Source organism: Macrotis lagotis, chromosome X, assembly GCF_037893015.1.
Source record: "Macrotis lagotis isolate mMagLag1 chromosome X, bilby.v1.9.chrom.fasta, whole genome shotgun sequence".
Classification (NCBI taxonomy): Eukaryota; Metazoa; Chordata; class Mammalia; order Peramelemorphia; family Peramelidae; genus Macrotis; species Macrotis lagotis.
The window spans coordinates 289,650,545-289,677,714 of record NC_133666.1 but is presented as its reverse complement, the minus strand read 5'-3'; the positions used below and the strand labels follow the sequence as shown (position 1 = coordinate 289,677,714).

At 36.8% G+C, this 27,170-nt stretch overlaps 1 protein-coding gene across 8 annotated transcripts in view; it reads left to right on the top strand.

Moving 5' to 3' along the window:
- RAI14 (retinoic acid induced 14) overlaps positions 1 to 27,170 on the top strand; it is a 171,920-nt gene that overhangs the window by 98,399 nt on the left and 46,351 nt on the right. For 4 of the 8 annotated variants that reach the window (XM_074202443.1, XM_074202442.1, XM_074202437.1 and 1 more), the window contains exons 2-3: positions 7,499 to 7,566; positions 8,298 to 8,428. In XM_074202443.1, the coding sequence (XP_074058544.1) occupies positions 7,522 to 7,566; positions 8,298 to 8,428 (176 nt within the window). In that variant the 5' untranslated portion in view covers positions 7,499 to 7,521. Of the gene's footprint in view, positions 1 to 7,498; positions 7,567 to 7,586; positions 8,150 to 8,297; positions 8,429 to 27,170 lie in introns of those variants that run through there. The other 4 variants (XM_074202440.1, XM_074202439.1, XM_074202438.1 and 1 more) reach the window with 2 other exon arrangements.

Below are 27,170 nucleotides of genomic sequence, written 5' to 3'. Positions count from 1 at the left end.
AAATTTAAGTTTTATTACTTATTGTTTCAAACCTCATGAGTCTTTCATTGTAACCTTTTTGATTATTATTAAGGAAGAAGTAGCAGTATTAGGGAACAGGGAAAGAATTCTTCCCAAGAATAAGAATCTCTAGCGATACCTTAGCTGTTCTTTGAGCTGGAATCAGTAGAACTGGCCCACTGCAATTAAGAATGAAAATCTCAGCATCTTTCATAAAGGAAGTCAAAATAATTCTTTCCCTTAACTCTCATCAGTATATTCTCCAATATGCTAGGTTAGGTTTAGAGTTTCATAACACAAATATGGAGATTTATTTTCAAGAGGAGGAAAGAAAAAAAAATCTTGTTTTTCTGTGCCGAGGTGATCAAAATTTAGTCACAGACAGTAATTAGGACTCTGGCTATTTGAAGGACTGCCTGCATATAGTTTCAGTTCCCCATGATCATTATAAAGGTTTTTATTTTTTCTGTTACCCCAGATGTTGAGAAGGCCCAACCTTCATTAGGGGAAACCATTAAGATAGTAAATGTCTGTCATGGACTGACAATGGAAATAAGGAAAGGTAAGAGAAATGGTTACTATGTGGCCTGAATAAAGGAGAGTGTTAAAATTCAGAATAAATTGAGGTCTAGGGAAGAAAGTCAAGGAGAGCAAAAAGGGATGTGGTTAAAATTATATTGATATAACTAGCATCAAAGAAAGAATCAAACTACTGCTCAGTTCCTAACATAAGTAATATCTAAGAGAGCTATAAAAATGTTAGCTATAATGGGAAGCCCTGGAGAAGGTATGGAGAGCTTCACTTTTGGTCTCTGGTCCAAAATGCTTCAAGGCCAGATTGCAGGGCAAGGCCTGTAAGGCTCACATGTTGCTTTCCTCTTCATAGCTAAGGCATTACACATGGTTTTGGAACGTAGCATATGGCCTCCTAAATTTGTAAATGCAATCTAGTGTGTTTAGCTGAAATAGGATGCTCTTAAACAGTTCTCTGAAAAGGGAGTTGTACTTAGAAAAGTGCTTGTTTTAAGGTTTGTTTCTCTTGAGATCCTTTTAAGTGTTTGTAAAGCATTTTAATCAGTGTCTTATGATTTAGGTAATGGGACAGAAAATAATTTAAATTTTGGTTCCAGGTGTTATCTTCTACTTAAAGGATAATGGATTTCCCGTCATAGATTGTAAACTTCCAAAGACCAGCTACTATGGCTGTGTTCAAGGAATTCCCAGTCACTAGAAATCAGTCTTAAAACATTATTGCTACAAGAATTCTGAAAAGTCATCTAGTCCAATTTCCTTTTTTTTTCCTAACGGCTGAGGAAAATGAGACCCAGAGGAGAGGTAGTGTACCCAAGGGTGAGACAGTCTGGATGGCAAAGCTGAGATTAGGATTCGGGCTTCTTGAATTCCAGTCTCAATTCCCTTTCCACTTGACCATATTGCCTCTTTTGTCAGTCAGGGTAAGAGAAAAGACACTTGCCTGTCTGCCATGTGAACCTAAATATTGAATGGATTGTAAACCCTTTGTGGACAAAGAACATTCTTTCCAGCACTAGCTATTTTTCTTCATTCATTTAAGTCATGTCTGTCTCTTTGTAACCCCATTTGGGAATTTCTTGGCAAAGTTAATGGAATGTTGGCCATTTCCATCTCCAGTTCTTATAGATGAGGAACTGAGGAAAAGAGTAAAGTGACTTGTTCAGAATTTCATATCTGGTGTCAGAGGTTAAATTTGAAGTCAGATCTTTCTGGCTTCATGTTCAGATTCTATCCATTGCACAACCTAACTCTTTAGAACTAAAATTTATATAAGTCTTTAGCATTTGAACCGCAGTTAAGTGCCATCTTTGATCATAGTGCAAGATAGGAACATGCTCATTAAATATTTGTTCAGAAAGCAACCAATTATCTATAAAAGTACAATGGATTTAGAATTAAAGGACCTGAATTTTAATTTTGGCTTGTGTTGTTCTAGGACCTTGGGGAAATCAGTATTTGGGGGTCTTAATTTTTCACCTATAGAATTGAGGAATTTGGTTGAGATGACCTTCTGGTTTTAAACATTTGGTCCTACATCAGACTTTCCTATGCGGTTTTGAATGTGAGACTTAGAAGGAGCTTAATTTTAACACCCTCATTTTGTAGATGGGACCAGAGAGTTGATAGGGTGACAGGAGAGAAAGGGACCCAAAATCACACTGGGAATCAATCTCATCCCCTATATTCTAGTTGTCAGTAGATTGGTTGAGGAGAGAGAATGGATACATATGAAACAATTGGAGAGCAGCATAAGACTGTGTGCAAGCAAATACTAGGTTATCTGGTACAGATGACTATTACTGTAATGTTTATGAGAATAAAGAGATCTGAGTGTGTGCTAAGATTTTGAGGAATTGCTGATATTTTCTCAAGGGTCTTGGAGGATGTGAGGGTAGGATTTCAGTGGGTGAATAATAAAGGGAGAAGGAAGAATCTAAATATTGGAATAGCATGCCCATAGTTGTTGAATTGATAAGTAGAAAAGCCAGGGTTATAAGCTGGGTTGTTTGACTCCAGACCAATTCGAATACAAGCTCTTTGTAAAGGCAGTGATTTTTTTTTTTATTTGTCTTTGAATTCTCAGTTTCTCACATAGGACCTGGCACATAATAGGCATTTCATAAATGTTTATCAAGTTTCAGCTTGTTAAACCCAGACTGCATACAGGTCACTAATGACACTAAACATGATAGAGGCAGAGAATTTGTCTTCCCAGCAACACATGAGAGTATTGGTAAGATGCATGACAGGGAAGTTGTTTATTTTGATATGTTATAGAGACCTTCAATTTAAATATTCTTCTAAACTAGACAATTTTGATATCAGCCTACCTTGTGGTAGAAGATTGGACAAGATGAATTGGTAAGAAAGTTCCTTTGGGCATTTATGACTTTGGATGCATCTAAAGAAGGACCTTTCCACCAGGGGACCAGATTCATGTCTGATACCAAAGTTCAGTGCTGTTGACAGTGTTTATTCACCATCTCTTCAGGCTCATCCAGTAGAGGACAATGGAATTCTTGGTACAGAATATTGTCCTTTTCCTTGGATATTTGTCACTTACAAGTACTCTCTAATTTCTTACTGAGCCATGTTCCTTTGGACTTATTCAACATACCCCAGGATCCTTTTCATACTTAAGTCACTTCAGCTCTGGAAGTCCCATCTCATTAGTACCCCTTGTCCCTGACTCCCCTCTGATTAGAGGGCAAAGCTCAATTCCCAGAACCTCCTTCAGGTCAGCTACCTCTTCTACACTCCTCTGAACTTCTCTCTCTCTGTCCTACCTCTGGTGCCAGGTTCCTTTCCTTCTCACACCAAACTGCTTTCAATTTCCTTTTATTTATTGACTTAATCTATTAGAATCTATTCTTCTTGAAGGCAGGAATTGACTTTCTTTTTTTTATATATCCAGTAAACCCTTAGTAAATGTAGGTTTACTAACAAAAATGGAGGAAATAGGAAAATCTCAATGGTCTATGTTAGGGAATGAGGTACTCTAAAAACTGTAGTTTTAAAAGGATATGAAGGGGTAGCTAGGTGGTGCAGTGGGTAAAGCACTGGCCCTGGAGTCAGGAGTACCTGGGTTCAAATCCAGTCTCAGACACTTAATAATTACCTAGCTGTGTGGCCTTGGGCAAGCCACTTAACCCCATTTGCCTTGCAAAACCCTTAAAAAATCCTTTTAAAAAAAGGATATGAAATGACTCAGTTGTGAATTCCAAAACAGATTATTAGTATAAACAGCCCTCTGGTCCGTGACCAGAAAATAGTGCTATGTAAGCATCATCTTTACCCTTAGACCTAATAGTGACTCTCTGGGTAACAGTACTATGTCTTGGAAAGCCAGCTGTTCCATGATAAGGTTTCCTATAATAGACTTATTCCTAGTCCCTTCATCCCATTTTGTCTTAGATCCCTTTTATTGGCAATTGCTAGCCTTGTGATAATAAATCAATCATTATTGGAACTTTGTGCCTTGGTTTCTCTTTATTGGAGATTTTAATTGTCATACAACTTTTAATCCCTGTGGGAATTTCACAAGTGAAATTTAGCTATTGAAACACCTTCACCGTTTCCTCCTTTGCCTAACAGTTTCTAGTATTTCTTTTTCCTAGTCTTTCTTTGTTGTCTCTGTCCTGTTGTCTCCCAGATTCTAAAAATAGTATCCATACATTTCCCAGCATTGATAGAGTTTCCTTCCTCTTCAGCTTCTACTCTCTCTTCTTAATTCCACATCAATTGAATTGTTTGCGTGAATGTGCACGTATAGATGCATGCCAATATATTTCATGGGTGACTTGGCCATGCTAGCTTTTTCTTGAAAAGAAGCTAGATTCTGGCAGGTATATTAAATACAATATAAAGAAAAATAAAAATATTTGACTTTAGGTTTTACAGGTTTTATAGTTGCCTAAGTGAGGATTATTTTAAAGAATTCTTGCAGAAAGCAATAAATTGTAACTCCATACTCATTTTGCTAGTAAGGGAATTGACTTCTTTTCCTTTGTCATGAATTGTTTTTTAAAAGAAAAATGAGTCCATTTCTTTAATAGCAGATATCCATTAACTGTTTTTTGCTATTTGCTATGCAAATTGAACTTTCTAAAGTTCTCCCTATGTTTCTAACTTTAGGAAAATTAATTTCTATTCCCTAGTGGGTCAGATTCTACCCTCAATGAAATTCTAGGCCTTAATAATACTTAGGGACTTTCCTGATTTCCGTAGTTGCCTACTATTTTCTCCTTTTCCAAAAAAAAATTATTTAGTGTCTAACTTATATTTATATATTTTATTCCCTCTGTCCCCCATGAAATGCCAACATCTCTAGAACATGAACAGTTTCATTTTAATTTGTGCCTATTGTATGCTAGTAATAGTTTATTATTTAAATAAATTCTTGTTCAATAAAATAATGACTAGAATCTCTCTGCAGGCTTCTTCCTAGGTGGATGTAAATAAGATAAATGTGTACTGAATAAAAGAATGACTGCAAAAACTATTTCTTAAATGAGTATAAGTAACTTTTGTGTTTTTTGTTTACTCATCTGCCATTTTGGTTTCCTCACACTAGTTGTCTCAGGTCAGGAAAATTCTAAAAGACATTGAATACTTTTCCTTTTGAAGCAAAGTCAGTAGGAATTCGCCAAGCTAAAATATTTTGAATTAAGTTTTTGTTTATTAGACAAATTTACTGTAAAAGTTAGTTTAGGACAAGTGTACAGCAACAAGTTATTATTGGTACCCATCAATAAACAGGAAATGTAAGGCTTCCTATTCCTTTAAAACCTTCTTGTGCAACAGGTTACAGTACATGCTGTGCTTCTGGGCAGGAGGAATCCTTTTTGATCATATAAGTGAGATGAGATGATGATATTTTGTTGGTAGGTAAATGGAGTTCTCTCTAGGTAGGATAGGTCCATTTGATCTGAGATGGTCAGTGGTTCTACTGAGCAGGAATTCATCCTTGAAGTTCCTAAACTTTGAGTAAAATTCCATATGCAAAAATAAGAAATCTGCCTCAGTTAGAGTCTCCACACACAAGAAAAACCTAGGAACTTCTTTTGCAGAGAATAGCTATGCATAACAAGCAACTGGTGTGTTCACCTTGCAGGAATTATTCAGATTAGATTGTCTCAAGTTCTTTCAAGAGGCACTTATAAAAGATTTATCTGGTGATGGCCTGAAAATGATGCTCCTCACTGTACAAGCTTGTGCCATTCTTTTGCCAGTGATTGAGTCTGGTATAAAGAAGAGAATCACTCTACAGGATATTTCCTACATGTATATAAGTAATCCATGTTTTTTTCTGCAGCTTATTCTTCTTTTGATCTCCCCAAGATCAAGAAAATCTCCTAAATGACTTTCACCTCATCAGAACTTTAATACTTAATTGTTATGTGCTGTACTGTGACTGGGGGGGGGGGGGGTTTGGGGTGGGTAGGGAAGAATACAAAGTTTAGTTCCTAACTCTTATGGAGTTTGCAGCTGAGAAAGGGTGGCCCAGATAATTATGATATATAATATTTCATGATAAGTGCATTCAAAGTAAAGGTCTGAGATTGTTATCATCTAGGATGGCACAAAAAGGAATGACTTCATGGAGGGGATGGCATTTGAGCTTTAAAGTATCCATAGGAATTCCATTCATGGGGCAGTTAGGCAGGGCAGTGGATAGAGTACAGGCCCTGGAGTTAGGAGGACATGAGTTAAAATCTGGTCTTAAGATACTTGATACTAGTTGTGTGACTTTGAGCAAGTCACTTAACCCCATTGCCCAACCCCCCCCCCCCCCCAAAAAGCAAGAAATGGAGTACAGTTTAAACATAGAGAATATCAGGAGTAGAATCAAAGCACTAGACCAATTCTGGAGATTTCACTGACTTTGAACAAGTCATTTGATGACCAATCTCTTTTTTCTTCATCTACTAAAATTAAATCAAGGGGGTTGAAGTAAGGAAGGTTTCATTTACTGAATTTTTTAAGGTCCTGAAATCTATTAAATCTTGTTGGACTCTGTCTTGACTCTCCCAGACATTTTTGTTCATGGACTTTGACATTTTCCTATTGAGAGAAATGACTTCTGGTCAACATTACAGTTTCCTCTGGAAAGGGAATGTCAGTTGACTGTCCTTTTGTTCCACTTTCCTTTCTGACTTTTTTTTTTTTTAGGTTTTTTGCAAGGCAGATGGGGTTAAGTGGCTTGCCCAAGGCCGCACAGCTAGGTAATTATTAAGTGTCTGAGACCGGATTTGAACCCAGGTGCTCCTGACTCCAAGGCTGGTGCTTTATCTATTGCCACCTAGCCGCCCCTTCTTTCTGACTTTTTCAAGATCATAACTCCCTTCCTGGACATCAGTTTCCTTAACAAGTAGTTTCTTCCATTAGATGTCAGCTCCTTGAGGGTAGGAACTATCTTATTTTTTAATTTGAATCCTCAGTGTTTATCACATTTCCAGACATAGAATATACAATTATTAACTTTTTTTTCATCCATTTAGTTTTTTCTGAATAAGTTCTCTAGGAATACAGCCTAACAATGATGTAGATGAAAATTATTGACCAAAATACTTTTGCAGTGACAGCAGGTTTGAGAACCTTTAACATACACAAGTGGTGTCCAGAAGGTTAGAAATTTACTGCATTGTAGTTCCCAGATTGTGTAGAACTAGGAAAGCCTTGCATTTTCTAAATGTAAGAGAAACCAATGCGTAACAACCCCCCCCCCCCCATTGGAAAGGATGTCTCTTCTCAGCCAAGTTCTTGGACATCTGGAGACCTTGCCTCTTTAGGGACTGGCCTATTTTGGGCAGCAGCAGCTACTTTCCATGCTTTCATTATCAGCTGCTGTGTCCGAAAACAAAGACCAGTGGGAGCCCAGTATAAATCTAGCCCCGGGCCCACCCTCTTTTGTCCTGTTGGTTGTTAGGCTTAAGTCCCTCCCACTTCTGGTTATTTGCTGCAGGTTCTGAAACCTGAAAGTGTTGAATGCCAACCATGCCGTACCTTCAGCGTTTACTTGGATTGTCTCTGGTAAGTTGCCTTGTGAGAAGTGACTCCAATAGAATATACTTGAAAATGGGGGGAAGGGGGAAAGAGAGTGGATATCATCTGTCCTTGGGAATGTGTTGCGGTGACTTACAAGAAAAGAATTGTTTTGCCTTTGTTAAGGCCTTGGGATGCTACTCTGAATTGTATCTGCCTTCAGGAACCTTGACTCAATCACCTAGAATCAATCAATATGCAGATCAGAATCTAGGGGTTGGTAGATAAAGATTGGTAAACAAAGACCACGCAGCTACAGGATAGATGCAGAAGAGGCTGTTGTGCTTCTGAAACCTGATGTAACCTGGGGTGGTTAGAGAGTTTTATTTTTCTACTAAGTTCACAATAAGTGAACCTTGGACACCAGGACAAAGACTCATCTCCAGGAGCAGCCCTGAAGGCTGGCTGGAATTGAACTAATATGTAAACTGGCATCTGGGGAAGCACTGGGCAAGCACAAGTTTAAAAAAGTGACTTTAATGTGGAATTTTGTGGTGACGTTCAAGTCATACATGTGTACTATTTCTGTTTAGGACGCAGCTCTCTTTTTTTCTGAATGGAGAAGGGGAAGGTATTTTAATGTTGCTTGATTTGTGGAAACTTTTTATCTAGCCTTTGGGGAGCTTTTGGAAAAATGCAGAAAGGACACACCTGTCCAAGTCAAAGTGACTGTGATCTTAGCTATTCATTTATTCCATTTTCTTTTGTTTGCTTTCCAGACCAATGAATGGAATAAAAATGATGATCGGCTATTGCAGGCTGTGGAGAATGGAGATGTGGAGAAGGTGGCCTCCCTGCTGGGCAAGAAGGGTGCCTGTGCCACCAAACACGACAGTGAGGGCAAAACTGCGTGAGTATTTTGTTGACTTTTGCCTTAGTTAGGATGTTCATGCCTTGGAATGTTAGGATCCCAGGAAGTTTGCTGTAATTCCACGTGACATTTATTTTACAGGTGGTTTCAAGTATCTTTGTGAACTTCCCATAAGTCTGTGTGGGCTTGTTACTGCTAAATCTCATTCTTTTCCCTTTGCAAATTATTATTATAAAAACAACAATAGCAACAATTTACATTACTTTGAGGTTTACAAAACATTTTGTTATCTCACTTAATCTTCACAGTGACCTGGGAGGTAGGTGCTATTATTATCCTTATTTTACACTGGAAGAAACTGAGGCAAAAAAATAAAAAGACTTACTGACTTGCCCAAAGTCACACAGCTAGTAAATGTCTGAGGCAGGATTTGACCTCAGATTTTCTGACTCTCAAGTCCAGTACTCTTTACTGTATCCCCGGGTGCCCTGTACTCTCACTATCATCTTGTGATGATTTGTTCTCAAGTATAATCAGAGAGCAGGTGGTATGAAAGCTAACACTTCAAAGGAAGTAAAAAACTCGTTTGTTTTACTATGACTTGAGAAAAGTAAGGGACCAGTTTTAATAGCTGTCTCCACAATCTCAATAGCAATAGCTCACCTTTTTAAACTGTCTTAAGGTTCCCAGAGGGATTTCTTTGGAACCACCCTATGGGGCTGGGTATGCAAGGATTATTATCCAGATAAGAAAGTTGAGGCTCAGAGAGGTTGTGATAGAACTGACATTTTAATTCATGTCTCTACTAAGTCCATTGTTCTTTTTCCCATCATATTGCTTCTCCAATATTTGTATTTACTGCCACTACTATCATTATTTCTTCTGCATAACTCATTGGGTACAAATCTATAAATTTTATTATCTTATCATTTGCCAGTGTTGGAAAAAAATTAAAAAAAATTTTTTTAAACTGCTTAATGCCACAGTAAGACTTTGGGGATAGTGTATATAGAAACACACACCACCGGCATTAATTAGTTCTACAAAGTTACATTAGAGGTAATAACATGACAGGGGATTGATTACAGGGGATAATAGTTTCACAGGAACAATGTTACAGATAGGTGATTAGCCCTCTTTTGGAATGGTAGAGTTTCAGGACTTAACCACAGGATTTGATTAAGATATATTTATTTGGAAACTATATTGGTTGGGAAATCTTGAGCAGGGTGAGCCTGCAATCTAAATCTCATTAAAAATGTAAGTTTAGTTGGAAGTTTCTGTAGTTTCCCCTTCCTTACTAATAATAAAAATTTGCTTCAAAAAGTTTGAAAAGCCCTATTCTATTATGTTAAGCTAAAGAATAGGAAATGTGAATAGAGTAGGGAGGTTGGCATAATGAAAATTGCTATGGATTTGAAGTCAAAGGACATGTGTCTTTTTACCTCCTTGAGTCTCAGTTTCCCTATCTTTTTGGGAAAATTCTCAACCTGAGTTCCTGGATAGCTGAGGGAGAATCTCACCGACCAGTTGGATATGACTGAGAATTAAATAATTTAAGTAGCCAATTCAAAAGAAAGATTTTTTTAGTACACTAAGAAAGTCTTCTCACTAGGGAGCAGCTTCTGTGAGATATGGCTATTATCACTTAGAGTACTCAGTCAATCAACAATATAGGGTTGTAATTTAGGATAAAGAATTGTAGCAGCTCTCTGAGGCTGAGTAGAGAAAGGTTGAATCAACCAAGAGAAAAAGGGGCACTCCTGGGGGGGGGGGTATTTGCCATTCTTACAGCATTTGTTATGGGAATGAGAAAACATTTCTGTTCAAGGTCAGAAAAGAAGAAGAGGTGACTAAATTTTAGAATCATTAAAGAAGTCCATTTGATTTAAGATAGCTAGTGTGAAGCACATTCAGACAAAACTACAGGTATCTGTTATCCAAATACATTTCATTAGTGGATGAGACCATCTGCTTTGTCTTGTTCTTAGATAATTTGCTCAATTTTATTTCCTCTTCATCTGTAAAGTGAGTGGGTGGAAGAAGATAATTTCTAAGATTCCTTTCAACTGTATGATCCTGTGGAAAGTAGTTAGGAGATACTCAGGAGTAAAACATGAACAGCAAAGATGGGTTAAATTTTTTTTGTATTTTTTATTTTTGACTGCAAATGTAGATTCATTTGTGTATGGAACTCCTAGGGGAAAAACGTCACTCTACTAATGCTGGTCATCAACTCCTGCTCTAACACTAAAGATGACCTTAGACACTGAGAGGTTCAGTGTCATGTAGTCACTCAGTTCTTCCAGACTCCTGAAGCCCCCCTCTCTATCCACTATTCCATATTGCAGTATCTCATGGGTGACTGGTATTAAATACCACCCAGTGGACTTGTGTGAGGACCTATGGCATAAGTCATTGACATTGCTTATGGGGTCATGGCAAATATCTCCTAAAAATCTGGTCATGGCTTTGCAAACTTTGCAAGCTGAGCTCAGTAACCCTGCTCTATGGAAGTACTGGACCCATAACAGTGCTCTGAGTTCTGTTTTGGGACAAAAAGAAAAAGCATTTAAATCTCAAAAGCCAGGTCCTCAAGGAGTAAGAAAGGAAGGGAGAGGAAATGCATAGACCTTTGCTTTTGACCTTCATCCCATTTTTGTTCTATTGGGGCCAAGTCCTTCAGATAAAACAGCAGCTCTGGATTTTGACTAAAACTTTAAGGTCTTTTAACAGCTGTTCACATTTAGAGTTAGGTCTGCCTCAAACAATAGTGACTGAGTCCAAGTCTCTGCTGAGAGTATTTAGGAGTATACAGTAGGTTTGGGGGCTTGATTTTGGCACCATTTTCCAGTCAACCTCATCCTAGATTTCCCCCAAATAGACTGTACAGTTTCATAAGACAGCAGTTACACACTTACCTGTCTCAGAGAAAAGGAAGGTGTATTCATATTCATCTTGTCATATTCCAAAAATGAAATGCGATTTTAGACCAGCAATACAACCAAGCAGGCTCACAAATTTGTATAAAAATGAAGATGATAATGGTGTTGGCAGTGGTGGTTGTTGTAGTGGTGATAGTGATAATAATTGAGAAGATTAAGTCTGATCAGGTTCTTTCTTTTGGGGTACAAATTCAATAATTATCTTCATTTTACAGATAGAGAAACTAGGGCTCAAGGAATATAGTTGATTTACCTATGGTCACACAACTTGTTAGTAGGGCCAAGAACTGAGCTCCATAATTTTAGTAGTCTTTCCATTCCCTACTGCAGATCATTTTTTGAATGGAGGTTGGAATATTCCTCTTGATTCTCGTGTGTGTGTGTGTGTGTGTGTGCGCGCGCGCGCACGCACTCATGTGCCTCTGTCACATCTGATTGTTGACTATGAACAATTCTAATCTTAAAGCATTTCGGGTGACATTCTTCACCTTTCTTTGTTCCGTGTGCCTTTCTCATTGGTCATCTAAAGCCTATGGATCCCTTCTCAGAATGTTATTTAATTCATAAATAACATAGGATCATAAAGGAAACTATTCCTGAAAAGCAGTTATTGAAATATATTTTTTGAAACCTAATTTCAGTCCCTAGGTTAAGATCTTCTGCCCTTAAGTTACATAGAAGGTGCCATTATTCATTGGTAGAAATTCCTCATGGGCAGCTCCCTACTGTGATGCAATCACAATTCCTATAACTCCCATTTTGTAGGTAATAAAACTGAATTATAACGGTTGTGATTTGTCTTGCAGAGATATCATACAATAATTTTCCTAAAGTACTGATATGCCCACGTTGACTCTCTTTAACTTTTAGAATCCAACACAAACTTCTTTTGTATTTAAAGCCTTTCCCAGTCAGTACTTATTCATTACTCTTCATGTCTTCATGTAGGCTACAGTTTAGATGAACTGTTTCCTTGCACATGATGTCCCCTCTTCATCCCTCTACTTTTGTGTAGACTATCCCCCACCTCACCCCCAGCATGCACTTTGCCCCCTTAGAATCCCAATTTCCTTCCAAATAGCTCCTATACCACCTGGTACAAGAGGCTTTCCCCAATTTGCCTCTATCCAATTCCTATTACCTTGTATGCTTTTAATATATATTTATTTGTATCTGATATTCCCCCTGATAGAATGTAAGTAGGGACTCTTTCCTATTTGTCTTTGTCTTCCTGATGCCCAACATAGTACCTGGCATAAAATATGGGTTTAAATTGGCAATGTCCAACCTTTTAGTCCCCCTGGACCACCAACCTTACAAAAACTTGTTAAGAACCATGTCTAGAATTTAATACTTATTTATGACTACAATATCACTAATAAGTATAATATTAAGAAGTAATAATGCTGAATGAATGAACTTTGAGGGCCACAAGTTGAACACACCTAGTTCAAATGTTTGTGATTGATTAGTGAAACTGTGTACTTTGTACAAAAGCACTCAATAAATATTGAATTAGTCATAGAATCAGTATCAACACTTAATATTTTTCAGCTTCAAGCCTAACATTTTTCTGTTCAATAACACTGTTAATATAGAGAGTTATTTAAGTAAAATAATAAAAGAAAAGGAGGAATTATGTTTTTACAATGCATTGCCCTCCAGGAAAGACCATATCTTGCAAATAAGAACCTCATTTTTCTTTGTGAAATTTTATTCTTTTCAAACTTTTATCTGTTATTTAGTCATTGCAGAGATATAATCCAGTAAATATTTTAATCCTCTTCTATTGTGCTAACCAATGAAGATACAATTAATAAAAAGCAAGACTGATAGTGCCCTCAAGAAGCTGAGCATCCTAAAGGGTCTTTCTAAAACCACACAAAGTCACATTTGCTGAATGAAGTAAGTTGAAAAGTCCAGATTCTGGTCTCTATAAAGGAAGGCATTGGGAGAAGTTTGGTATTCCACTCTCCAGCCTTCAGTCCTAGGTAGAGGAGGCTAAGGGAGGGTGCTATCCATGGAGATTTGAGTTAGCCTAGTGGTAATGAGATTAGAAGTATTGAGCTTACCCTGTGAACGGCATCATGTTGACTGAAGTTGAAACCAAGTAGAGCAACAAGTGGGATGCAAGTAACCTTGTTGGTATGCTTTCCTAGTTTTCTAACCAAGCTCATAGGAAAAATGAGTTTTATGAAGGTAGAGACTTGGATCTACATACTGAAATTGGGTTTTAAAATATATATTTAAATAACTGCTTTTCAGGAAAATTGGTTTCCTTTGTGATTCCATTGTAGTTTATGAATTGAAAAACATTTGAGAAAGGATCCATAGGCTTTGATGGCCAATGAGGTAGGCACATGGAGCAAAGAAAGGTGAAGAATGTCTTAGGGTCACCTGGAATGCTATAAAATTAACTGATTTGTTCACAGTCAACAATTCAGAACCAGTGGGAACCTTAGAGATTATCTAATCCAACCCCCTCAATTTACAGATGAAGAAACTGAGGACCCTGAGAATTAATGTGACTTGCCCAAGCTTACTTGGATAAGTTAGTAGCAGTTTCAGGTTTTCAGACCCTGTCTCTATATGTGAAGGATTTTTCTCCCAAGATATCATTATGAAGTCCTTGTTTCCATCCTTTTATTCAAATCCAATATACTTGGTGACATATAGGCCCATATCTGAAAAGTTCACAATGAGTTATCTCTGCCTTGTCCATACCATATAGGTTAACTAACAATTCTTTGATTGTATGTACCCCAGTTAGTTTAGGGGTTATTGAATGAAGTTTTTTAAAAGCTTCACTTCTCTGTATTTAGTCTAATTTTCAGTGTTCTTATACTAGAGTTCATGAAGTTCCCCACTTGCAGAAGATTCTCATTCTTAACCTTTAGAGAATTTTGCTTCTACCTTGTATTTTTCATATGGGTCCACTTATTAAAAACGCAGACCAAATTGGTTTAATACCAAATTACTTGAACTGGAAACTTGCTAGCGGCATTTCTGAAACCATAACCAATCAAAGCAGCCTGTCCCTGCTAGTGGAGCCAGTTCTGGAGCTTAGGAGTATGCAGTGTTCAGATAGCATCACAATTCAAATGTGAATAAAATGTTTTGCTTTCCACCACTCCAGCCCCCACCTGAGGGTCTTCTTCTGAGGAGGAGTTAAGAATGAAAGGATTTCAAAGTTGGTACACATTGAATTCCTCCAGTGGAATCTCTGGATAACTACTCATCAGTCCACTGGACAAGAATTTTACATTTGGGGTGTAAAGTTAAAAGTTAATGGACAATTGAAATACTTTGGGATTCTTAACCCTCTACTTCCTTTTCTATCACTTTGCCTCAGTCGTTGAAGGAGCAGAAAGGAGCATAGAACTGAGGGTCATTTTACACCTTTCTTTATTTCATGAGTTGTTGTGACCAAAGAATTCATCTTCAAGAGGTGGGCACACTAGTGATGCATCTTGCTCTTGGGCTGATGGCTTTGGAGAGTGTCCATGAGGGAAGAGAGCTGTTAAGAAAACCTCCCCTATCACCATAGATTACAACCTTCTCTGTAGCTCATAGTCCAAGAAAATTTGCCAGTTTGTATGAAGTTAGAGACTTGGACCCAGGCTTTTCCTGGCTCCAAGGTCAACTCTATTTATCTGTACTTCCTTGTTGGAGGTGGAGGGCTGAGAGGAAAGAGAAGGGAGAGAAGACATTCAAATCCTTATTAATTCTCAGTTTCTCATGAGTTGCTCAGGGTTACTTTGACTTCAGAACCAGGAGAGTGGGAGTTTCCCCAGAGCTCTCTCTTCAGATGTGTGTCACACTGTCTTCCTGGCACTTTAGCCCCCAAATTTCCTGCAGAATTAAAGGCAAGAAATTCTTAGATCTACTGCCACTTCTTGGCCCAGAAGCTCCAGGAATGTGGTGGTGATTACAAAAGCAGCTGTCTCTCCAGACATTCACCAGTCCTCTGTTTCTGCTCACTCAGGGTCAGTAACCAGATGGGTGACTTCTCAGACTTTTCCATTTCTTTGGAGAAATTCATTGAGGAATAGTTCTCTTCTAGAGTCTGAAAAACTTTTTTTTTTCCCTAAGAGGGAAGGAGTTGTGGTGACTTTGGTCAAAAGGGGGAAAAAATAGATTGGAGGCCATGGTGTAGAAAGGGGCTAGCCTGAGGCCGTGCTGATGCCTTTCCACTTGGCCACACTCTGCTGCATCTGTGTTGTTTCCATTGTGGAGGAGAGGAAGTGGGAGGATGTCAGAGGCTTGAAACCTCTTACTCCAGAGGTTTATAATTGCTTCAGTAGAATTTTCCTCCACAATACTATGTGAACTTAATTAAAGTTGTGTGTGTTTGTCTTAGGAACAGGCAGACTAAGTAACATAACAGGTCCAGCTCCAGTATTTGCAAGAACACAATGTGAGTCCTGTGCGACATTTCACAGCCTACACATATATACATATGTAATGTATGCATGTATATGCACACATTTTACAGTAATCTTTTTTGCTATTTGAAAGCATCTATGAATTATAAATATGAATGATGAATTTTGGAAGTTGTTTTGAACATGATTTTTTTCCTTTGCAGTCCTGTGTATTTTATTTTATAAGTTTCAAAATGGTATTCTAAGAAGGGGTCTATAGGTCTCATCAGATGGCCAAAAAGGATCCATGACTCAAAAAAAGGTATAAAAAAAATCGTTCCTTCATTAGGTCAGTTTGTTTTTCTTCAACACTTAATTATTAAATATTTTAAGTGAGTTCATGAAGCTGAAATAAATCCCTAGCTCCTGAACTCACAAATCTTTTCTCTAGGCCTGGATTAAAAAAGTATTTTTGTAAAGTGATTTCACTTGGGGACGGGCAAAGGATACTTGAAGTGTTATAATCAAATAGTTAAAACCAAATAGGATTTTATATAAATGATAAAGCTAATAAAAAGTATTTTTAAAAAACCATAACTGTTTCTGTTGTCCTGAGAACTGAGTGACCCGATATATTTCAGAATGACATTTTGAGTAAAGTTATTTAAAGTCAGATTCTTGAAGGCTGTAGCTCATTCAGGTTATCCCTTGTTGAATAAACTTTGAGTATGGTCCAGCTATTTGAAGAATTGGTAGCTGTAGGGCAACTAGGTGGTACAGTGGATAGAACACTTGCTCTGGAGTCAGGAAGATCCAAGTTCAAATGCAGCCTCAGAAACTCAATAATTACATAGCTTTGTGACCTTGGTTAAGTCACTTAACTCCAATCCCTTGCCAAAAAAACAAACAACCAACCAAATAACCAAAGAATTGGCAGGTGCTCGGAATGGTTATTTTTACTAACTTCACAAAAATTGAAATTGGTTATTTTTAAAATGTAGAAAACACCATATAAATGACATGGGAGTCATTTCTGATTCAATTATTTGTGCCATGAACTTTGTGGGAGCAAAGGACAAAAGTAGTTCAAATTAGAAGAAAGAATAAATAAAAATGAGATAGAGATATGACCTTCAGTTGAAACAACTCAATTTTAATCTGTTCAAATAAGTTGTTTTTGTATTAATATTTTTATTTGGAGTGTTGAGTTACAATTTCTGTCTGTCTCTCCCTTCATGTCTCCCTTCTCCCCCATAAGCAATCACATATAGATTATGTGCAAGTATATAAAATTTCCATGTTAAGTCATTTTGTATAAGAAGACTTATTTTGAATAAAAGAAAAAAATGAAAGAATAAAAAATAGCATGCTCAGTCTTTATTCAAACAATATCAGTTCTTTCTCTGGAGACAGATAGTATGCTTCATCATTGATCCTTTGAGTTTTAGCTGAGAATAGCTAAATAATTTACAGTTCTTCATTGAATAATATAGCTGTTAGGGCATACACTGTGCATTATCTCTCTTAAGTCTTTCCAGGCTTTTCTGAAACCATCCTGCTTGTCATTTCTTTCTTTCTTTCTTTTTTTTTGCAGGGCAATGGGGTTAAGTGACTTGCCCAAGGCCACACAGCTAGGTAATTATTGAGTGTCTGAGGCCAGATTTGAACTCAGGTAATCCTGACTCCAGGGCTGGTGCTCTATCCACTGCGCCACCTAGCCACCTCGCTTGTCATTTCTTGTAGCACAATAATATTCCATTACCATTACATAACACAGCTTCATAAATAATTCATGGTAAAACTGAGTAATAGATGGAAGAAAGGATATAGTTAACAAACTATAATAATTTCATGCAAAAGTTTAATCAATGGAAATCAATTGCCATAACCAGAAGACCAGAAAAATGCCAAAGGTGCTTCCAAAGGTTCATTAGCCAGAACACCTAACTTATTTACCAAACCAAAAAGAGGTGACGTTGTTTAGAATATGAAATCATTTGCAAAATCTGACTGCAAAGAATTTGTGAAGAAAGTGAGTAGTAATTAAGCAGTCATCTTAAAAGCATTTAAAAATTAAGAGGAAGGAAGGAAGGCAACAAACAAGAAAAATGGAAAAGACTAACACATTTTTTAAAACAAACTTTTAGACATTAGTTTTTTTAAGACATTAAAGGCAGTTAACCAACCTACTTGAACCCTATCATCATACTCTTAGAAATCCTCCTAATGGAGGAGCTAGAAATGTCACTAAAGAGAGCAAAACTAGACCCAAGTCTATATAGAAAACATCTGTGCTGGAAGTGAAATAGTACTGAAGGCAGTAAGAAAAATTTCATAAGTTTTTTTCTAGTGTGAAATGATATCAAAAGTATAGGGAAGAGATTATCAATGTAATCAATAATATTAATATAATATATATAATGGCATCTGAGAAAATACCAACCTCGAATGTACCCATATGCTTACTTTAATATGTATATAAATTTTTTTTTTGAGAATCATCACATATAGAGGAAGAGTTCTGTAAGGCTTTTGCAAATGATATTCCAAAGTAATCTTCACTATCTTCACTATCACACAGTTGTTTAAAAGTTATAGAGAATACATTGTATTTATTATTTGTAGCTCACATAGTTCTCTTAAAATTTTTTCTTATTAAGTGATAAGTTGATGAAGTATATTTCACTACAGAATTATTGTTATCTGCCCTGTGACTGGTGATTAGAGACAACATATCAAAGTAATAAAATGCAAAGCAGGAAATAAAGACTGGGTGGGTGTCGGGAAAAGTTTTGTTAATTCAAAGATTGATTTGATATTTTGAAAGATCCATGTTTTTTGTTCATGTGGGTACTCCCTTCACTGATGTTGACCAAAATCCCTCCACATTTTATGGATTGCTTTAGCTGAAGAAATTCACTGGATAGCCAACCTTCTGGTGATGAGAAAGGTTTGTAGATTAAATTTATTTTTTAACTGTCTTTAAAGCTAAGATGTGTATATTGACAGTGAAGATTATTTAGGCACTGGAATGTATTCCTGTAAGAAATATTGTAGGCATTTGAAGACAGGTAAAGATTTTTATTTGTTGTTGGTTGAGCTGGTTGTCAAAGAGAGAGGGAAGGAGTGTCTCTATAGGCATTAGTAAATCTCAAAGGCTTTCCAGTTCTCTAGTCTGTTATCTTGTGAAATTCAAAGGAAACTATGGACTCTGGCATAATAATACTACTTGGGCAGAGAATTATGTCAATGTATTATATTCTGTGCACTGTGGTCTTTTTTAGGTCTCCAGTCAGTTCGTTAGGTTGCCTTAGAGGTAAACCTCTGGCCAGCCAGCTGTCTGAAAAGATCATTTTACATAGCTGCTGCATTCCAACCCAAATGCAGATCTCCAAATTAACTTTAACCTGATCCTGTAGTGGTCTTGGGCTGAGCTGAGGAAGTGGCAGTATGTGCTAAGGCATATATCACTGACCAAGTGCCATTACCAAGTGTTGGCACAAATTTAGTCATTTCTATGGTACATGGAACTTCTTTCTCCATTTAACTTCCTGTCTATTGAGAAGTTGCTAGTTTTGAAATTGGTTTAGATGAATAGTTGCAGCTAATGGAATTGGAAATAAGGAGGCATTTCCTTTAGGTGTAATACCCAAGAGCATTGGTGTTAGAGCAAAGGCTGCTTTGGTGAAAGACTGTGAAGAGTGAGGGGGAAAGCCTTGGAGACAGTTATTCATTCAGTCAATAAGTACTTATTAAATGTCTATATTTGTGCTAAATGCTGAGGAAACAGTCTTGAGTTCTACTTGTTTAGTGTCTCTTGTTCTTGGAATACTATAAGCATTTGGACTGGCAAGATATTACATCTTTGAAGTGATCCATGGTCCTCGTTTTGGTCAGGAAAAAAATGCCTTTACAATGCATATTGGTCCTTTGCCACTTACCATCTTAGAGGATTGGTTAGAGACTCTGAGAGGTTAAGTGACTTGCCCAGAATCACACAGCCAATATATATATCAGCAGTGAACTTGAATCCAGGTCTTCCTGATCTTGAGGACCACTCTTGGTCCCTTCAGATAGAATGCTACCTTTGAGTAAGGAAATCACTGGGTTGATTGTTTCTGCCTGACTGTCTGTCTTTGTGTTGCAAAAATGAATGACTGGAATCATAGGTCATAAAGTCATTTTTTTTTTTGCCCCAGAAGTAGACAGGGACTGGAATCATGTGAATACCATTGACTTGAGTGATTTTTTGTGATAATGACTTCCTTAAATACTTTATAACTTTTTTTCCATCGTAGTTCCTAATGTGGGCTCCCACTGTTCTTTGGATTGCACTCTGGACTGGTGTCCCTGGAATGTCCTCTCTTCCTTTTTTGTCCATTGAAGCCCTAACTCAGATGCTAATTAAACCTCCAAGCCATTTCTGACCCTGTAAGCCTCACAAAGCACTTTTTTCTTTTTCTTTTAAACTTAATACAAAATAAAAAAATTTGTCATGTGCACAACAAAACATAAGAAGAAATTCATAAATTAAAACACAAAATTTCCATCTCAAGAAAATGTATATAATAAATAACTATATATTGCGTTTAAAATTGTCCATCTTTTCTTTGCCTCCTTGTAAGTTTTCTTCTGTTTTCTGCTGGACACTGTTTACTTGTTACATATATTTATATACATGTATGTTCACATATATACATATACACATACACATACATATTCATAGATATCCATTTATTTGGTTTGTGTATGTATCTTTCATTTTTATAACATTTCCTGAAAGCAACAGCCTTTTCTCACTCCCCTACTTTACTTCTACTTGCTCTCTTGCACTCTTGTTCCTTAACCTACCACCCTTCCAAGAATCTTTCTCTTTTACACTCTTCTGTACCCCATTCCCCAGTGATCTTTCCTCCATTTTATGCTTCCCTTATTTAATTCCCTCACCCTCTTAATACCCTCCCCATTCCCTCTTGTTTCTTTCTGAATTTAAAAGGTCTTTATACCCTTATATAAATGTAGGGATGGATGGATGTATTGTATGTTTGTGTGTATCTATTTTCCCCTCTTTAACCCATTCCCATGAGAGTAGGTTTCCACACAAAGCACCTTCTATAATGCTCTGATGTATACTTACCACTTTATAGTATATATTTTAGTTGTCTTTCTTGGTCTCAGTTCCTTATTAGAATATCAACAGAAACTATCTTTGATCTTAATGTGTATGAGTAGTAATTGATAAATAGTTATCATTGTTGCATTTGTATTATATGAACAAATTATATCAGGATCTCCCCCTTGTATATTCAGACTTATAACTTTATTCTTTTTAAAAATATATTTTATTTCCCCTGTTCACATGTAAAAACAATTTTTAACTTATTTAAAAATTTTTTTTGAGTTCCAAATTTTCTCCCTCTTTTCTTTCCCCCCTTTCCTCATTGAGAAAGCAAGAAATTTGATATAGATTATACATGTGCAGTCATGCATAACCTATTTCCAAGTATAACTTTCTTCTTAAAAGTAGAAGCTCTTGGGTTTTTTTCCTTTTCTTTCCCTCAAACCTTTCTTCTAAGAACTACCTCCTGTTAAAAAAAGGATTCTGACATAAAATTGTCCTTGACTCTGTGGAGTCTTGTATGAGCTTTGATGAAATTAGAGAAAAGAGAAGGAACTTTTTCTCTAATCCTCATGCCTCAGCATTATGAGAAAGTGACTGGGTTCTTAAAGAGACAGTGAGAAAGAGTGGCCTAGAAGACATGAATTCATATCCTTATGAGGATTGTCTGTGTAATCTTAGATGCCATCTTTTGGTATTGAAGAGAACCATACCCAACCAACCACGTGACTGGTAGTGTGATTTAGGCAAGTCACTTAACTTCCTTCAAGTTCAGTTTCCTCATCTGTAAAATGAGAGTTGGACTGAAGAGTCCCTCTCACTCTAGACCTTTGATCTCATTACTGTACGTGATATGAGAATAGAATACAAGCTTGGTAGATCTTGCCAAGGATCTACCTAAGCTAAGATTAGAGAGGCTCATTGCCAGAAACTGGCCACCTAATAATCAATTTAGTTGTCTTTGTTGGACTCAACTCATGAACCAGTCTTATTAAGGAAGAGTTCTTCTCCTTATACATAGAGAGGAGTATCTAACTTAAGAAATCTCCAAAATTACTATAGTGAAAATGTTTTCTCCAACCCTGAAAAATAACTATTATTGCTTTATCATCTTTTTCCTCCTTCACCTCTTCAGCTAGAAGCCATTATTGATGTTGTTATACAGCAGCATTAAAAGGAGGGAAGAAGATGGCGGCAAGGGGGTGGCTAGGTGGCACAGTGGATAAAAACACCAGCCCTGGAGTCAGGAGTACCTGGGTTCAAATCCGGACTCAGACACTTAATAATTACCTAGCCATGTGGCCTTGGGCAAGCCACTTAACCCCATTTGCCTTGCAAAAAAAAAAAAATCTAAATTCTCTTGCAGCACTTAAGAGTTTATTAAAAGGATAATGTTCTCAGTAGATAATAGTAAGGACAAATTGGGTCATGGAAACTGAATTACTCTCTTCAAAGTGTATTTTCATATGCAACTATTCACTGAAAGTAATTTTTCTCAGATCTTTTTCCCTTTTGCCAATTTTTAGGCATTTTACTGTTTCTCAAGATCAGTAGAAAGGTCAACAAATAAAAACTCATCAATTTATTTGTATTGATTGTAATAATAGCATCAAATCACTGTCTATGAGAGGAAAAAAAGGTATTTTAAGAGTTCTCTTAGTGCTAACTAAGGATTCATCTATGGTATCTTGAGTTAATTCATGAACCACTCCTTTGGTCAATGATTCTGTGCCTTGGATTATTAAACTTCTTTCATAGGATCAAGATCATAGATGGAAAGAACCATAAAGAATGATTCTAACTCCTTCATCTTATAAATGAAATAAATAATAAGTGAAATAATAAGTGAAATTAGTAATAACAAGTAAAAGTTATTTGAAGTCAGGGAGTCCAGATTCTAGGGCTCCAATTCCAACATTATTTTCACTTAACCAACCAAAAATTAGAAAAAGCATGAATTCTTTGCAATTTTTTTTTGCCAAGTAATCTTTGAACCTCTATTTGAAGATTTATATTTGATTCATTTTGACTTAATTTTGATGAATACAGCTCTTCTAAAAAGGAATTCACCCTGTTTCAGGTTGCTAAAAGGAAAATCAGAAGCCATTTGATCCAACCCATATCTGACCAAGAATTCTCCCTCAAAAATCCCTGACAAGTGATCATTCACCTTTTGTATGAAGACCTTCAGTGAGAGGAGTTCACTATTTCCCAAGACTGTCATTTTTGAATAGCTGAAATGAGTAGGAAATTTTTCTCCATTTCACCTAAATCTGCCTCTCTCCAACTTCTGTTTATTCTTCCCAGTTCTTCTCTATGGGGCCAAATAACATAAACTTATCTCTTGTCTAATTATAACCATTCACATACCTGAAGAGAATTGTCATCCTAATCCTCCTACCCCATTTTCCAGTCTTCCCTTTGACAGGTTAAAAATATCTTTAGCTCCTTCTTGAATCTGATATAGGTTGATTTCCAGCCCTTTAACAAAAATTAATTTACTTTTTCTTTCTGTACTTTTGTCTATCAATGCTCCTTCCAAGAAGTGATAGCCAGAAGTGAACATAGTACTCAAGGAAGAATCTTATCTAGGTAGAGTTCAGGGAATATGCCACTGCCTGTATTCTAATTCTATTCCTCTCCATGCCACCTTAAATAGCCTTAGCTTATTTGCCTGTTGTTTCCAGACTAAACTTTATTAAAGTAGTGACCATATCAGACTGCTGGATGGTTTTCCTATAAACTGTTTTAACTAGGTATGCTTTCCCAATCCTGATTTGTGATTTTGATTTTTTTAAGCCCAAGTATAGGTCTTTCCATTTATCTGTATTAAATTTTATGAGAATCTGCTTATCGTTATAGACTGTCTAGATAATTTTGGATCCTGGTTCTTGTTTTTGGCATATAAACTTTCTTTTCTTTTGTTATTTGCAACATAACAAGCATGTCTTAGTATGCCTTTATGCAAGTTATTGGTTAAAATGTTAAGGAGCACAGGATGAAATACAAAATTCCTGGAACATTTCACTGAAAGCCTCCCTCCAAGTTGGCCTTGACCCATTAATGAATACACTTTTGGTCCAGTCAGTCACCTACTTCTCCAACTGAGGAATCAGATAACTTTCCAGCCTCTCCACAAAGATAGCATGAAAGACTCTTATCTAATCCTTGTCAAAAATCTAGCTAAGCTGTGTCTATGGCATCTTCCTGACCTGGTCTAGTTATTCTGTCAAAGACAGAAATAAAATTGGTCTGGCTTGACCCTTTCTTAATTAAGCAATTCTGACATTTAGTGATAACTGATTCCTTTTTGAAATGTTCACAAATTATTCTTTTAATTATATGTTCTAGAATTTTGCCAGGAATGGAAGTTCATTCCCTCTCTCTCGCTCTCACGCTCTCACTCTCTCACTCACTCTCAGTTTTTGCAAGGCACTGGGATTAAGTGAAAAGGTCACATGCAGTTAGGTAATTATTATGTGTCTTGAGACCGAATTTAAACTCCAGTCCTCCTGACTCTAGAGCTGGTGCTCTAACTACTGCGCCATCTAGTTGTCCCTTCTCTTTTTAAAAAAAATAACAACATTTCCCTTTCTCCCCTTCGGTCTCATCTTCCTTATTTGGTCTTTCAAAAATCATCACCAGAATTATATTCTTTGGATAATTGAGAATAAGATTCCCGAATCATGAGTTAAAAACTAGAATTAAGTTTATTATTCTATTGCTCTAAATATTTGTTGGCTATTCTCTTCAACTTGGGCCATGCCTCTAAAATGAAATATCTTTAAAAGGAAATGTATGTTTATTACTGAGAAATAATTATACAAAATAACTGTAAAAAATATTTTTCGTTAAAAGATTTGTATAATTTTTTCCCACTCAGATATTTCAGCACCAATGCTTTTGTCATTTTCTTAATTTTTTTTCCATACTAGATCATTTTGGTTTCCATTCTTTGCTTTTTAAAGGTCATGAGCATCCACCACCAAATTATCAATGGCAGATGGTCAGGCATGCCAAAATTAAAGTATAACAAGTCTGTGGGAGGGAAGTATCTCTTCAGGGCTCACCTGAGTACAGAGGTTTGAGGGTAGCCATAAAGGATTACAGGAAGAAAGATTTTTTAAAAAAAGGGTTCCACTAAGCCAGAGCATCCACAGATTGTCCTATATCAAAGAGTTCTTAACTCAATGTCTGTGAAATTAGGTAAGTAGATAGATAGATAGATAGATAGATAGATAGACAGACAGACAGACAGACAGACAGACATTTTAATAACTATATTTCGGCAGTTTTTTTTTTACTTTGTAATCCTCTGGATTTTATTTTGCTCATATCAAAACACTACCTCTGCTATTCCCCAAAAATTTATCTGCAGGAACCTTTTCTTTCAATCTAGTGGTACCACTAATATAACCACTACTAATTGTAGTAATAATAATAATAATAATAATAATAATAATAACTCACATTAATATAAGACACTGAGGTTTTACAATTTTTTTTAAGTTTTTTCAAGACAATAGGGTTAAGTGGCTTGCCCAAGGCCACACAGCTAGGTAATTATTAAGTGTCTGAGGTCGGATTTGAACTCAGGTACTCCTGATTCCAGGGCTGGTGCTCTGTCCACCTCGCCACCTAGCTGCCCCTGAGGTTTTACAATTTCAACTTTCCATATATTAACTCTCTCATTTGCAATTATCCTCATTTTAAAGATGAAGAAGCTGAGGACCAGAGAAGGGAAGTGACTCGTCTAGAGTCACAAAGCTAGCAATAAGTGGCTGAGGAATTCCAGCTTATGTCTTCCTGAGTCTGGGTCCAGAGCTTAAACCTCTTTGCCCAGAGTGCCTTTCAGGTTTGATGTAGGAGGGTGTGGGGGTGAGAAGTGCATCCTGTGAATGGATGACATAAGGGGAATTGAAGAACGACTTCTAGTAGATGAGATGGACTGGTATGGAAAGCTTGCAGTCTGCGTCATTGGAAAGAATTTCTCAATCCATTCGCCTAATTGAGCAGGCATTTATCAAATACCCTTTTTTGTCTCTTTAGAGCATTGTTTGTTATGAGTCAAAATTCAGCTTAGGATCAGAGTGTTCAAACCACATCCAAGAGGTTTAAGGACTGAAGAATGTAAAGGATCTCCATGTCTTGAGCTCCAAGAACAAATTCAAATGGCATTGATTGTAAAGAGCAGCAGGAGAGCTCTGCAGCCCGTCAGTTTATGTGTCCAGTTAATAAATATTCTTAGCCACGTTTATAAATCTAAGCAAAAGGGAAAGGAAAGGGACCAATGCTAGATTGTTGTGTTACAGGGCTAGGGGATTTCTAAAGCCTCTTCTAGCTCTGCATCCTGTAATCCTACAAATTCCCTGAACCACAAGTAGATGCTGACCCTATCACTCTATCAAGATGAATAACTTTGAATTAATCCCTTTGCTGATGTTTTTAGAACCTGCTAATCTGCCTTTCAAAAAAAAAGTCATCATTTATTTTAAGTGTCAGTTTCCCTTAGTAGCAGTGGCTCAAATTGGAAAGCTAACAAATGTTTCTGTCTCCCAGTTTTCCACCAGATTGGTTTCCAATAGGTACAGAGATTAAAGTTGCTGCTACTGCTGCTTTGGAAAAACATTGACAACAGCATGTCTTGTGCCATCAAGGGCAGCACTTTGTTGCCTCTAGGGGATTTGTCTCTGAGCCAGCTCTGTTCTGGGATTTGTCTATAGTGCCATAGACTGATGTGTGGAACAGAATTTAGTTTTCCAAGGCCTTTGATAGCTAGAAGCTATTAGACTTAACATCTTTAGGTAATTAGATCAGAATTTGAATTGGAAATTGGACTCTTTTTAGAATCTCTCATTAAGACCAATGCCTGACTTAGAAAATAGAACATGAAAAATACCTTTAACTAAAGAGGTGGGAATCTGTGGGTTTAAATGTTGCCGTGTAATTATGTACAGACAGCTAGATGCCACACTAACTTTGGAGGCAGGAAGACTCATCTTTACTAAGTTCAAATCCAACCTTAGATGTGTATTAGCTTCATGACCCTAGGCAAGTCACTTAATCTGCTTGCCTCTTTTTCCAAATCTGTAAAATGAGCTGCAAAAGGAAGTAACAAACCACTCCATATCTGCCAAGAAAACCTCAAATGGAATCAGAAAGTCAGATGAAAGGGCAGCTAGGTGGCACAGTGTACAGAGCACCAACCCTCAAGTCAGGAATACCTGAGTTCAAATCCTATCTCAGATGCCTAATTAGTTACTTAGCTATGTGACCTTGGGCAAGTCACTTAATTGCCTTAAATAAATAAAATAAAATAAAAAAGAAAGTAAGTCAGATAACTGAAATGATTA